This window comes from Pteronotus mesoamericanus, unplaced genomic scaffold (assembly GCF_021234165.1).
Source record: "Pteronotus mesoamericanus isolate MK-2021 breed Mesoamerican mustached bat unplaced genomic scaffold, CSHL_Meso_final scaffold_21, whole genome shotgun sequence".
Classification (NCBI taxonomy): domain Eukaryota; kingdom Metazoa; phylum Chordata; class Mammalia; order Chiroptera; family Mormoopidae; genus Pteronotus; species Pteronotus mesoamericanus.
In genome coordinates this window covers 31,118,447-31,132,543 of record NW_026555310.1, presented here as the reverse complement: position 1 = coordinate 31,132,543, position 14,097 = coordinate 31,118,447, and the positions used below count along the sequence as shown (strand labels likewise).

Below are 14,097 nucleotides of genomic sequence, written 5' to 3'. Positions count from 1 at the left end.
CAGTAAAAGGATAAAAATTGGTCTCAGTTGTTTCTTACTCCAATCCAGTGTCTACCGTCTTTCATACAAATGACTAGGCCAACATGTTTTTTTTTTTTTTAATCTTTCAAGTGTTTTTTCTTTTGTACAAAAAATGATATAGTTTTTTTTTTTAAACACCAGAGTAGGGGAAGAGATGCAAACAAGTAACAAAAGGATGTTTTTATAACATTTTCCCTGTTTAGAAAGAAGAAAAATCATTCCAATAATATTGAAAAGTCCAAAGATGAAATAATTTCATTTTCCCCTCTAAGGCTATAAAAGAACCTGCCTACTGATTCCACCCTCTTGTGTCCAGTGCAGCCATGTTCCTCTTCAATGGCACAGGTTCACTATTAAAGATCGGGCCATATTTCTGGGCACATGGCTTACACAGAAAGGTGGAAGTATCGGAACATTAAAAACCTCTCCATACAGAAATGTGGGCAAGGAGATACTTCTTTAAGCCAGAAGCAGGGACAGGTGCAGGGGAATCCCATACCCAGGGCAGAAAATGGCAGGGCCCTAGGTATCCCACTTCTGCCTCCATTCCCTTTCCAGAAGACTGAAAAAAAAAAAAAAAAAAAAAGTAACAGGTCTGTAAAGAAAGTGCAACATACTTAGAAACACTGGTACTTTTACTACAAGTGGGAGGAAAAAGCTATCAGAGGGATCCCACTATAAAGTAAACAGATTTCCCTTTTCTGGAACTCCTGTAGCACGGAGGTCACTTTCGGTTTCCCTTTCGGACAGACCAGACTTGTGGATGAGGCATTTTGGCTACATATAGACTAAACTGCAAGACCACAATCCAGGGCTGAATTCCAGCTGTAAAGTTATTCCAATGCAATGAATGATGTGATGGTGCTTTATAATCCTCTAATTGGGAAACTTCACATTTTTCCCATCCTAACTGAGGTGGGAGAAAAAGGCCTGCATCATCTCCAGGCTCAGAGCAAATGGCAGTACTTGGACTGCTACCAAGTAATCACTGCGAAGTAGTTGGAAGCAGCAAGAAATCACATGAAGCTTCTCATGGAGAGTAGGGTACAGAGTAAGCATGAAAGCAATTGAACCTTGCATAAATACCGTTTCTTCACCTTTTTTAACTAAAGAATTCCAGTGTCTCAAAAACTTATATGTATTTAAAAAGGTCAGCTAGCCTGCCATATGCTTTTGCTTGTAACTACTGTGCTTGTACCTTCTTGTATCAGTAGTGCCTTTTGTCACAGGCCTTTTTATCTCTGACCTAAAACTGTACCTTTAGAGGAAAAACCAAAAATAGGTAACAATGGGAAGGCATTTTTACTAGAGAGAAGAGGATGCAAACTGGAAAGCAAGAGCCACATTAAGGGTGAGATGAGAGACTGGATCGAGGCTGCTTGAGAAATCTGGCCGAGTATGCTTTGGTTTAGGGACTGAAGAAGCCGGGGGTATAAAGTGCATTCACATTGGTAGTAAATGATCATCCCTTTCTTCTGAATCCTCCCCCAGCTGATCATCCCCCACACCACGATATGTAGCAGGCACATTTCGGGGTTTAGAACGGCACACAAAGTCACAACCATCCTGTAGGGAAAGAAACGAAGAAAATGATAATCTGGAACAACCAATTTAGAATACGGCAAAGTATGTATGTGGTAAGAATGTGGCAAGAACTAGTTTCTCCAGAGATAATGAAGAGAAAACCCCAAAGTTCCAAGGATCAGCCTTAACTGAATTTGGGAGAAACAGGAGAAAAATTCTAATCAGGTCTCACTTTCCTACATAGGGCCCTGAATAGCTGTATCAGATTCCTAATCTAAGCAACAGTGTTGCTCTTCCAGCCAAATCTTAGCAAGATGCTATCATACTTAACCATACTTAACATTAGAGCAACCAACTGTCTTGCTTTGCCAGGCCTTTTGTGATTTTAGCACCTAAGTCCTGTGTCTCAGGAAACCTCTCAGTCTGGGCAAACCAGGACGGTTGGTCACTCAACCCTGTATGCAGGCTACAGGCCCAGCCGGCTGCCCTGTTACTTACTGCTATCAGGTTGCCAACATCCTGCCAGAAGGCTAAGTGGGGAAACTGCTCCATTCCCTTGGCTCCCACCACCAGGCGCTGGTATAAGAATCCCCCAATGATATAGACAGCGACCAATGATGCAGACCTGTCGAAGAGCGAGCTACATTTCAAAACCAAGAAACAGTAAAACTCAGACACTAAGGACAGTCTCTATACTCAGTTGTTTTGTAAGCTGTGTTCTGTAAAACGGGGAAAAAGGGGTAGTGAAGTTAAAGGAAAAGGGGGGCTGGTAACTTCCTTAGAAAACCAATTAGAGCACTGTCAGTTTGAGAAAAGCAAAGGGCTCTGAAAAAATATAAGACCATGACTTCTGCCAACAGTCACCATGAGACACACGATTCTATTTGTCTGAAAGTTCTAATGTAGCAATTTTCAACCGTTTTCATATCATGGCACATTAAAACTAATTACTAAAATTCTGCATCACACCAAAAAACATTTCTGCTGATCTGACAAAAAAATAAGTATAATTTTGATTCATTCACACTGGACGGCCATTGTTGTATTGGCGGCTGACATTTTTTTTTTAAAACTTGACAGTATAAGGGAAAAAATGTTGGTCAGTTCCCCTGACTAGTCAGGTACTGCATGTTTCAGAAATTGGTGACTGTGTCATGGCACACTGATTAAAAACCACTGATCTAATGGGACTGTTAAAAACTGTCCAGCCCTCCAGTAGAGAAAGAAAAGCACCTTCAAATGTGAATATTTATTGGGGACATAACAAATTTCATTTTTGAAAAACCTGCATAGTTAAGAGTTTAATGAGGATTTTCACACAAAATTCTTCCCCCTCCAATTATTCAACACACACAGTTTATGCCCATATGCACCCAAGAAAATTATGAGTTTAAAAAAAAAAAAAAGAAAAAGCTTGGACTGGTAAGGGAAAAAAAGAGTACTCACGTGATAAGTAAGACAGAACCCACACTGAGGTGGGAGACCTCTGGGGAACAGGCCAGGCTACTATCCATCTCAAAGAGGTAGAAACAATCGTGGACTTTGCCTCGCTCCTCAGACACAGGGTTAAAATTGTCCTGATGATGAAAGGACGGGAACATGTTGTTTAAAACGTTTTGACTCCATCTTAAAAAAAAAACAACAAAACCCTCCACAAACCCCCCAAATCATGTTTTTTTCCTGGTTCAATAACCTATTTTTCCATGTATGTTGGAAGATGGGTGTCTGACACAGGAAAAAAAATCAAACTTCTAGTTTTCTCTAATTCATCCCAAAGTTTCTTGTGCCCTCTGGGAAGTCTCTCCCACCTCAGGTCAGTCCTTTCCTCTCCTCTCTAGGCTCATGTGCCCCAGGGCGCCTCACCGCTAGGGTGTGTCGATTGCAGGAGATCATCACCACTGCACGGCGCTGCTCCTTGTCACAGTGATTGTCATATTCATCACCCCCTTTATAGATCAGCATGATCCAATTACCTGAGGAGGGACAAGGAAAATGGAGCTTTGGGGTGGGGGGAAAATAGAGGCAGACCTGGGTACTATGGTAAAGTGGAATTGGAAAGTTCAGACAAATGGGTTTCAATGAAAATAACCCTCATCAGTATGAGCTCTGTATACTGGAAATGCCAAGCTAAAAGTTTACTACAGCTTTATGTCCCTTTGTTTAGACAATTAAGAATCAGATATTCATGAGAATCTTAATTTTCCACATTAAAAGGCAGGCAGCTGATAGTGCCAAACTACCAATTATGGTCCACACCTTCTAAATGGCTCACATTTGCTGAACACCTGCTAACATCAAAAGAAGAGATTCTATATAATTAATAGGTGGTGAAGAAAAGCCTAAGATTTAATCATCCACAGGTAAGTTCAAAGTGGATCATTTTTAAGACTGGGAAGCATTTCTTTTTCTTTAGTATTTACTATGTTCAAATTTCTTTTGCAAAATATCATTTGCCTCAACAGTCATATGAGGTCAATAAGGTAAGGATTCTGCTTCCAACTTTGCATATGTGAAAACAAAAAGGTGCAATGATTTTTCAAAGTGACAAGACAAAGTAAATACAATATGGGTCTAAAATCCAGTCTTTTGACCCATAGCCCCAAATTCTGTTACTTTCATTATATTATTTATAGGAGCAAATAACACTGGGGGTACAATTTTTTTATCTGCTTAAGGACTTAGATTATAGGTGCTCACATAGTCCCTCCAGCATTATGACTTTTGAGAAATATTATCACCATCATTATCACAAGTTGGTACAGAAGTTTTTGTAGACTGACTGGTCTGCAAACTTTGGATCTCTTATTACTGAACTGGCAAAGTGTGATTAATTTGATGAGAAATAACCATGGTTGATGATTTCAAGCCTAGCATGAAAACCTGATTAAGTATTAAAAGGACTCCAGGCCATACAATTCCAGCTACATTCTTTTTTTTTGCACAGCTTTTCACTAACTTTAAAGAAACACACAAATGTCCTGAGCCTTGGTTCCAGCGGGGCTGTGGAATCAGGGAGCCTGTGGTTTATAGTCGCAGGTGTGTTGAACTACACATATCATATTCTGAAGAGACTGGGAAAGACGTACAGGATTGTGTGAGGGAATGACTTGGGATCAATGATTAGTCAACAGAGAGGGTCTTACTTCCATTGAAGATGTGAGTCTCGTTGATTCTCCCCACCACTGTCTCCTTTCCGTTACTCTTGTTGATCTGCACCAGGCCTGCCCCCGAGGAGTTGCCAGCTTCCCGGCATACCCTAAATATGTACATATACATTTCCGGGCCCTGGCCCACAGTGCTCTCAAAGCTGTCAGGAAGTGAGGAGAAGGAAGGAGGAATTACTTAGGAAGATCAGCCTTTCTTCCTCTTAACCCACCCCCCTCCAACCTCTGACCACAGAAAACAGAAAAGGCACATTCAATTTATTTATATGATGTCACAGCTGAATGTAATACTGAATAATATTTGTTGAATCCATGACCTGAGAGACTATCCTAATCGTTGTTGATTACTGATTAAAATATACCACCCCAGCAGCTAGACAGTCCTAGAATATCTGCTCGAGACTATGCTAAAGTGTGAGCTACTATTTCCCTGTAAATAAGGGTCTATGTTCATGGGATACTCCCTTGTTCCTTAAAGATCATCTTCATATTTCTACACTTGAAGATTCTTGACACTTCTGATGACATGTATAAGCCTAAACATGCTTATCTAATACTTTTAAAGTCCTATTAAATGAAAGTATCTAATAATACTTTTTAAATTCCTACAAGTTAGTCTCTAGAATCCAGTTTTAGCAATGGCTACTCTTCTACATTAGAGAACTGCACATTGCTACTAAAAACTTGTTACTCTTTATTATAAAGCATGATAGCACCAGCTATCCCAGAGAGAGAGAGAGAGAGAGGAGATTATTACACATGTATTCCCTCCATATTCAATAGTAATACCAATATAAAATCAGTAAGAGTTGGAAAAGATTCTTTTAAAAATCCTGTTTTCTGGTGGTCATCCATAACCATCTCCCTCCATGAGGCTTCTGGGGCTGGGGGTCCTAGGGGATCCGGGGTCTGCAGAGGGCCAGGGGTATCATGAAGTCAGGGGTCTGTGGGGTCCTGGGGCCCAGGGATCTGAGGAATCCTGGGGGTCAGAGAGCTGGGGTCTGTGGGAGTAGGGAGAGTACCAGGCATTGTCTGGAGAGGCTGAGTGAAAGAAAAGTTTTTTCTCTAGCCCTTTAAGGTTCTCCTCATCTTTACCTTTTGTTAAACAGTGGTGTCATCCTCTTCAGTAGAGCCAACTCTCTCTCTGACTCTCTACCCTTTTCTCCTACCAGGTCGCAGGTTTTCTCCTCTGCCTGCCATGATTCTCTCACGACGGCCAGGAGCAGCAGCAGTAGTCTAGCCCTCCAGCAGCTGCAGAAGGGGAACATCCTTTTGGGAGAAACTGTGTGTTGGGGGGAGGGGGAAGGGGGAAGGATTGGAAGGGAAAGAGATAAAGCATATGAATGCGTAGTAAGTAAATGGTTGCTTTTTTTAAAAAAACAAACTTTTTTTTATCATCTACCTACAACCTCTTATTTTACACTAGCCAGTTTTCTTCATTATTACGAAGTTGGCTTTTATTTCAAGCTTTTAGCTCTCTTCCAAGTTATTTTTTTCTCTGTCCCTTAATATTCTGAATTGGATTTTTAGGTCTCTAGGTTTCTCTTTTAAACTTATTTTGAAAGCCCGTCCTGACTGACTCCACTGCCTGCCACCATTGTTCACCTGCTGTCCTTCCTGTGTCCCCTCAGGACAGGGCGCAACGTGTATTCAACAAAGAGGACAGCTGTGGCCTTGCTGAAGAGTTAAGTGTCTGCAGGTTGTTGATGACTTCTGCAAGGTGTGCTTAAAAAAAAAAAAGAATATCTAGATTTCCAAGGCAGTCTACCAACTCCTCAGCTCTACTGGAACAAAGACACATTTTTCATTCTAGAAACTGTCAGAAGGACCAGTCAATGTAGGGAAATGCAGGTACTACCAATAAATCATATACTGATTATGCAGAAAGTATAAGATTCTTCAGCATATGCAGCAAAAAGTAGATTTTAGTATCTCTGTGCCAAAAGCTCCTGTATCAGGAAACTCATACATACAACCTTTAGTCTAATTCATAGTTGAGTCCCTGAGAACACACTAGGGGGTGAGAAAAGGGAAAGAACAAAAAAGAATTATGACAGCCTGCGTGGAGATAACTTTGCCTCTTTACTGTTTGGTGAAAGTAAGATTGCGATATCTCATTATTTGAAGTTTAATAGTTTAAACTTGGTGCAGTTTCACTGTTCCAGCTGTGTGTACTTAGACATGCATGGTTTAATCTTTGGCACAAGCATATGCTTCTGGAAGGATCAACCAAGTCTTCTTGCTTGTTTTTCTTACTTTGCAGGCCACATATCTAAAGAAAAGACGTGAGGTCAGAGGGATGGGGGCTCTGTCTGGAACTTGCTGTAAAAACGGGAAACGAACAGCTCAGAAGTGTGTGCAGGGGACAGAGTTCATAAATACCACTTAAACCAGTGGCCCTCCCTAAGACAACACTCAAATTACAATCCGACACTTGACAGGATCTATTTGGAAGTTATTAAGAAAGATGTAAAATAAAAAGAAGAGATGAATACTTTGGGCTCTGACTTAATCCAATTTTCAGGACCATTCAACAGTCTTCATTCAGACGCACCACAAGAATGAACAGAGACGAAAACAGCTACAGTACCTAAAACTTGACATTACCTAATGTCTCATCTCTGACAAATCATTCAATCATTTAAATTAGAGGAAGAAGGAAATTCACTAGGCTAAAATGAGTGGTTTCAAGAACTCTTCCACAACTCACCACAGGCTCTATAACTCACAAATCTCAAGAGTTTCTAGATTTCCAGTAAGTAGTCTTTCTACACTGCAAACTGGTGACAACCCTTGAGTGGGTCACCAAGTCACTTAACAATTTAGTAAATCCAACTGACCCATGCTTGTGCTGCTCAAAGAATGAAAACACAGGGCTCTGGTTCCCAAACTCATTTTCTTTTCTCTAATTCATTTTCATACCCAGGACACACTGAATTACCTTTGCAGAAGACTTCACTCTGGGATCATTAATGACTCTTCAGGCCACTGCCACTTGTTAATTTCGTAACAGTACCACTAATTTTTCTGATACAAAGATTTAATTTTTTCAAATTTTCTTTCATAATAAAATGCTTCCATACTGGATGTCTGGGCTTTGGTTCCAATACTCTTTAAAAGTCCTCCAATTCTTTTCCACGCTTATCCGCTAACTCTACTGCATTTTTAAAATAAAAAAATTTGAAAGTAGGCAGAATTTAATGTGTACTAATAAGTTTAGAAGACAGGAAAATGGAAGCTCTGAGCCCTGAATGAGTTTTCTCCACTTCCCTAAACAAACTTATATTCAACCTTGTTTCCCACGCTCCACTAGCACCACAAATGCTTGGAAAGTTGTCTCCCTGACTTTGTGTTCTCCAAACACTAATTCACTATGGTGATATTAATAAGCGGTTTCCACAGAATACTTATAGTCAGCCATGAAGTCAGAGGCCCCCATAAACACATTTAAAACACCAAAAGAAAGCATTCTTGAGGCACTGGTTGAAGCACTTAACATACATTAACTAATTAATCCTACAACAACCCTACTGAGTATAAACAATTATTGTCCCTATTTTACAAATGAGAAAACTGAGACTGAGCTACTAGAGTGAACAAGACTTATCTGGCTTCAGAGCTGACAGTCTATACTTAACCACTACATACATGTCTATCTCCTTTCAGTACAATTTTTGTGGGATCAGAGTAGGCTGCCAAAGCTTTGCTTTCTTTCTGACAAAGAAGGGGAAATGACGCCTCACACAATTCACTGAGTAGGAGATCGAATAAAGAACTCAGACCTCAAACTCCTACCTCTCCTAAATTAACTCATTACTCAACACACAATATGACCAGCTGAGTTACAAAAGAGAAGAGATTCCTTTTATTAGGTCTATTTAATGTGCCATTTTCCTTATATTCTCCAAGCACCTAACTTAGAATTTCAACAATGTTGGCTTTCCAGGTATTTTTTCCAGGACCAGCCTTTCTAGAGGGATATTCAAACACAAATTTGTGTTTCTTGGCCTCAAAGCCAGTTCCTTATCTGTTAACAGTTGGTGACTTTTTTTTTTTTAACCAAATTAGAACAAATCATCTCACAAAACTGGGGAAAAATGAAAGACTAAACACTTTATAGTCAGCACTAGTTGAACTTTCACTTTGTGTATTGGTTCAGAGTGAGAATGAGAACCAATTTATATTCTTCTTTCTTGCTTGAGGTTTGACTACATATTTGAGCTGCTTCTGATTCAGTGGCATGTGCTCTGAGTGCTTTATCTAGATTGTGTTCCTTAACGGTCACAGCCCAGAAAAGTAGACAGAATTTCTCTCATTTTATAAATGAGGAAACTGATGTTTACAGAGATTAAGTTACTTGCCCTACATTATACAAGTATTAAATATGTATTAAGTGATTGGGGTAACTTGGATGACTCACAGCATAAAGACAGTTGCTTGAAATTTTCTGATAAATACAAGGGTGCAAAAATGTATTAGGAAGAGTATGAAATCCAAGGGCTGGGTAGTCCCTTTTTAAAGTGCTACAGTTAGATTCTCAAGGTGCAAGAGTTTGTCTAGATACTTTGGAAATACAGGGGAGGCCTGTAGATTTTGAAAAATACCCTTCAGTTTTCTTATTGTATGACAGATCTATTTGATAATGCTAAAAAATTCTCCTTCAGCGGTATGACCAATAATTAAACCAGGAATTGGGAAGCAGTTTACACATCGCGAGGTCTCTTTATCACTCTCTTCCCCACCCCTGAAGACCAGCCATCAGTATTTTCCATTTTTCAATTAAATTTCCACTGTCTTCTCCCTGTTTCGATGTAGCAGCCCTTCTCTCCAGCAACCTACACTTTCAGAAGAGAAGCCATAATTAGCTAAAGGGCCCAGTGTCGAAAAGCCTCAGAGTAGCAGTTCCGTGTCCCAATGGCAGAAGCTCCGTACGAAGAGGAACACAAGTTACTCTTTCGGTTACTCTTCTCCACGCCATACACTCTTCGTCCTCAAACTTTTTCCTGGTTTCCAGAAATTCTAATCTCCTAACTTTCCAACTGCTTAGACCTTCTGCAAATGATGCTACTTTACCTCCCTCCATGATACAAGCCAAACTCCTTTTAAGGCATCCAGTAACACATCAAATGCACTTCATACCAAAGGACCTTCCTTTTCCTCTGCCTTCCAAATACACATAGATTCCCTTTCCGGTCTCGGGGGTCCTTTCTCTTCACTCCCTTCGGAGCCTGTGGCTCCTGCTCTCACGTCCCTGTGTCCATTATGCTCCCATGACTCCTTAGCTTGATTTTTGGCTAGAACCCTAGATAAGAGAGACTTAACGATGGGGGCCCCTGTCACAGACGCCGAGGTGTGAGCGCTCTCTAGGCCCCCATACTCACATGTCGTGGGCAAAGGGAGTAGCCAAAGTTCAGGCTCCCCGGGTGGGTGCCTGTCTGGGGCTGGGAGACAGGGCCAGCGAGTGGCCAGCCGCAGACCCCGTTCCCAGAGCTCGTGTCACAGCCAGCGTTCCCTCCGGCGCCTCGCCGTGCTCCACTCTGGGAACCGGAAACAGGAAGCGCCAAGCGGCCGCTGGGCAACTGCTCCTCCCACTAGACCCCGCGGCATGTGACCATTAAAGCATCTCACCCCCTATTCCCTTCCCGGTTCCCGGGTCACCCTGAACGCTGATTGGGTAACATTGTGGGCGTCAGGCTCCGTTCCTGTCCTATCAACTTCAATCACTAATCGAGATTTTCAAGTTTAGTTGCACCTTTTCGGCTTGCCTTTCTACCAGTGGGTCCCAGAGTCCCGCTTCCGGGCTTGTTGGCTAGGGGGCGCCTGTCACGCGAGGTCACGCGAGGTCACGCGCCTGGCCGGCTCCCGGGTGGGTCGTATTGAAGGGGGCATGTGAGGGCAAGTGCCGGAAGCGGAATCGGACGCGTGCCCACACTCCAGGCCTCAGTGGGAGTTGTAGTTCTCATACCAGGTCTCCTCTTCGCGGTGGTTCCCCAGATGGTTCGCTGCCTGAGAGAGGCGCTGTTTCGCCAGTGGCTGGCCTGGTGTCACTGATATTGGTGCCTATAGGATAGTGGCGAGCGATTGTATCGATTGTATCGCGGTCGACCTGACTTTATAAACGCCACCTTTGTTCTTTCCCTTCTACAGTTGAGTACCTTGGGGTGTGCTGTTATTTGTCCATCCTTTGCGCATTTCCCATGTCCTGGAGAACGAGTAACTGAATTTCAATCTTTGTGTCTTTGCTAAGATCCTTTGCGGTTTCCCTCGTTATTAGCCGCCCGTTTAACTCCGACTGATTCTTGGAACTCAGTTCAAGTACTATGGCTCCTGTGACTTCTTAGATTCACTGTTCAGAATTCATCACTCTTGAATGCCTGCTAGTGGCTTGTACTTGGCTTTAGCTGGATTTCACTTTGCCTTGACTAAGACGTTGGTTTTGAGTGTGCCCTCGTCTCTTTTTGCAGACAGGGAGTGGACTTTTATTTTTTTGTTGTTCAAGTTCAGTTGTCTCCATTTCCCTCCCCACCGCTCTCGCGTGCCGCACCCTCAAGCCTACCCCACCCCCTATGGCTTTGTCTATGGGTCCTTTATACATTTTCCTTGATGATCCTTCCCCTTCTTTCCCCGTTATACCCCTTCTTCCTCCCCTCTGGTTACTGTCAGTTTGCTCTTTATTTCAATGTTTCTGGTTATATTTTGCTCACTTGTTTTGTTAATTAGGTTCCACTTATAAGTGAGATCATACTGTATTTGTCTTTCACTGCCTGGCTTACTTAGAATAATGCTCTTCAGTTCCATCCATGCTGTCAGGAAGGGTAGGAGCTCCTTCTTTCTGCTGCGTAGTGTTTCATTGCTTAAATGTATTGCAGTTTTTTGGATCCTGTCATTTACTGATGGGCACTTAGGTTGCTTCCAGCACTTGGCTTTTGTAAATTGTGCTATGAACATCGGGGTGCCTAGGTTCTTTTGAATTGGTATTTCAGGGTTCTCAGGGTATAAACCTAGCAGTGGAATTACCACATCAAAAGGCAGTTGCATTTTTATTTTGAGGAGATTCCATACTGTTTTCCACAGTGACTGCACCAGTCTGCATTCCCACCAACAGTAGTACTAGGGTTCCCTTTTCTCCACATCATTGTGGATTTTGAGTCTTCCTTTTCACCAGAGCTAGTTCAGTGTTTTGAATCTGATAATGAAAGTTAACATTTGCATAGCTCAATGGTGACCCCCAGTGTTTTAAGAGCTTTAAAAGGTATTAATTCCCTTAATCTGCATAATAACCTTAATGAAATATCTTACCCCAATTTTACAAATGAGTAAATTAAAGTTGATGGAGGCTCAGGAACTTACCCTGGGCCCCATAGCTATTAAGTTATGGAGTCAGTATTTAGGGTCCAGAATTTAAGCATACACATTACAGTATACTGGCTGTGTACAATCCTGCATTTATTAATTTGTACATTCAGTTCAGGCTAGGTGGTAGTCATATCTGGATTGGGTTTGGATGTGTCCTCAAAAAAAAAAAAAAAAAAAAGGACGAGTTTCTCATAATAAATTTGTAACCAGAAAACAAAATAAAAATCCATAAACCCACCAAGAGGTTGTATATTTCTTTAATGAATGTTATTTGTTTTAAAAAAATTAATGTCAAATATTTCTCCATATCACTAACCTTACAAAATAAACTTTTTAAAAACAATTTGTAACCAAAACTTTAAGCCCAAGGATTCTCACAAAACATTAGAAATGATAGCATGAAAAAAACTTTTGTCTAGTAACTCGAAGTTCAGCTCTATGATGTACCCTTAAACTGGCAGGACACTTGTATCTTGAAGTCTCAAATTTCCAAATGAATAATGTTACCAAGAGCTATGTATTCATATATAGCAATCACATAAGGAATTTATGACCTAAATCAAAGAAAGGTAAACTAACTTTCTTGAAACTACTTAGATTCTACACTAACTGTACAACCTCTATCCAGTATAAAGACTAGTTGGATTTAAACTAATCTAGTTTAAGGGTGCAGCTTTAATTTTTACCTGCTGTCTTTTGTTCACATCAACTTTTGAAGGCTGCTTGTTTAACGACAGCTGCATATTATAGCCCAGCTATGGAAAGTATTAAGTTCAATTTCTGCCAGTTTAGTTTCCATAATGCTAAATATTACACTTTAGCTGGGAGGTGTTAAACAGTTTATTATCAGCCTGTGCAAGACCAATTTTGCTTGAGGGAACATTGCAAAGTAGCAATTCTTGATATTACATGCCTCATATGGTCCATTTCAAACCATTGAGAATTACGTCTTTATGTCACGGTTCCAAGAAAAACAAAGGTGAACAGCTAAAACATCTTTAAAATGCACCAAACTTATGAAGCCTCACACAAAACTTGAATTTTCTTTACATATTCCTGTCAAATGAAGATTTTTCCTGTACACCACTCCTCTTGCAAACTGATCTATTTGCTTTCAGTTGACCTAGATTGGCTCCAAGACCTAGAGAAAGATTGGGAAGGCTTCTGATTTCTCTCTCCTGAGGTGATCTCTCCTATCTGTAGAAAGGGACCTGCTGGGTGGGGGAGAGGGGAAGAGGGTGAAGGTTCTCCGTCTAGGAGATCTGCGACAAGGGTGAGGGGGGTGGGGAGGGGGAAGACTCCTCTGATAATCACCTCGAGGGTGACGACTGCAAGAGGAGGTGGGCCACAATTTTGACCTCTCTTGTCACCATCGGACAGTTCCACTCTTACTTGGCAGCCACATAGTGTCCTTCCATCTAGCCCTCGGACAGCATCAGCTGCCACTCGGAGCTTCAAATTCAACAAAAGCAAAGCCAGGAGGGTTTCTAGGAAGAGACACACTTCGGAGTGGTCCAGAAGAGCCAAAAGCTCGATCCACTTCAGTCTTGTTACTGTTGTTCCCAAAATTACCCGCATAAACCTTGCAATTCGATAGGTAGGAATCACGATGCATTTCTTCCGACAGCTCTTCGGTTGCCCTCTGCCAGGCTCCTGCGGATGCCGTCCCCTGCCCGGCGTCCAAGAAATGGCCTAGGAATAAACTTTTTAATGGATGCATAATATTTAGCTGTATGGATTTGTACTTACGCAATTCCATTAGTGTTGGGCATTTAAGTTATTTCTGTTGCCTTGCCTTTATCAATTCATTGAACAAATATTTACTGTGCAATCTCACTGTTACAAGTTTGGGGGATGCAGCAGGAAAAAAAAAGACAACTCATTTGCAGTGAGTTTTCATTCTGGAATTGATGTTAATTTGTCAACTTGAATTAGTTTTGGTTTCAGAGATCTTGCCTCTTGTTCACTGTTTGGAACACCACTGTTGGGCTGGAGGAAGGGAAGTGTGCATGTTGGAAATTGGCAGAGTTCC

At 41.4% G+C, this 14,097-nt stretch overlaps 1 protein-coding gene and 1 pseudogene across 3 annotated transcripts; both read right to left on the bottom strand.

The window, feature by feature from the left end:
- Positions 1 to 24: 24 nt before the first annotated feature.
- Positions 25 to 10,284, bottom strand: M6PR (mannose-6-phosphate receptor, cation dependent). 3 transcript variants are annotated; one of them, XM_054591448.1, is made up of 7 exons: positions 10,091 to 10,284; positions 6,315 to 6,434; positions 5,805 to 5,991; positions 4,689 to 4,852; positions 3,409 to 3,518; positions 2,992 to 3,122; positions 25 to 1,587 (listed from the first exon to the last, which is right to left on the bottom strand). In XM_054591448.1, the coding sequence occupies exons 3-7, from the start codon at positions 5,975 to 5,977 to the stop codon at positions 1,257 to 1,259; spliced, it is 909 nt and encodes a 302-aa protein (XP_054447423.1). In that variant the 5' UTR covers positions 5,978 to 5,991; positions 6,315 to 6,434; positions 10,091 to 10,284; the 3' UTR covers positions 25 to 1,256. The 3 variants fall into 3 exon arrangements, with proteins under 3 accessions (XP_054447423.1, XP_054447422.1, XP_054447424.1); XM_054591449.1 differs by lacking the exon at positions 6,315 to 6,434 and adding an exon at positions 2,044 to 2,170 and having other exon boundaries at positions 1,316 to 1,587; positions 10,091 to 10,280; XM_054591447.1 differs by lacking the exon at positions 6,315 to 6,434 and having other exon boundaries at positions 30 to 1,587.
- Positions 10,285 to 13,169: 2,885 nt separating this feature from the next.
- On the bottom strand, positions 13,170 to 13,680 carry LOC129084757 (serine/arginine-rich splicing factor 3-like; annotated as a pseudogene).
- Positions 13,681 to 14,097: the final 417 nt, after the last annotated feature.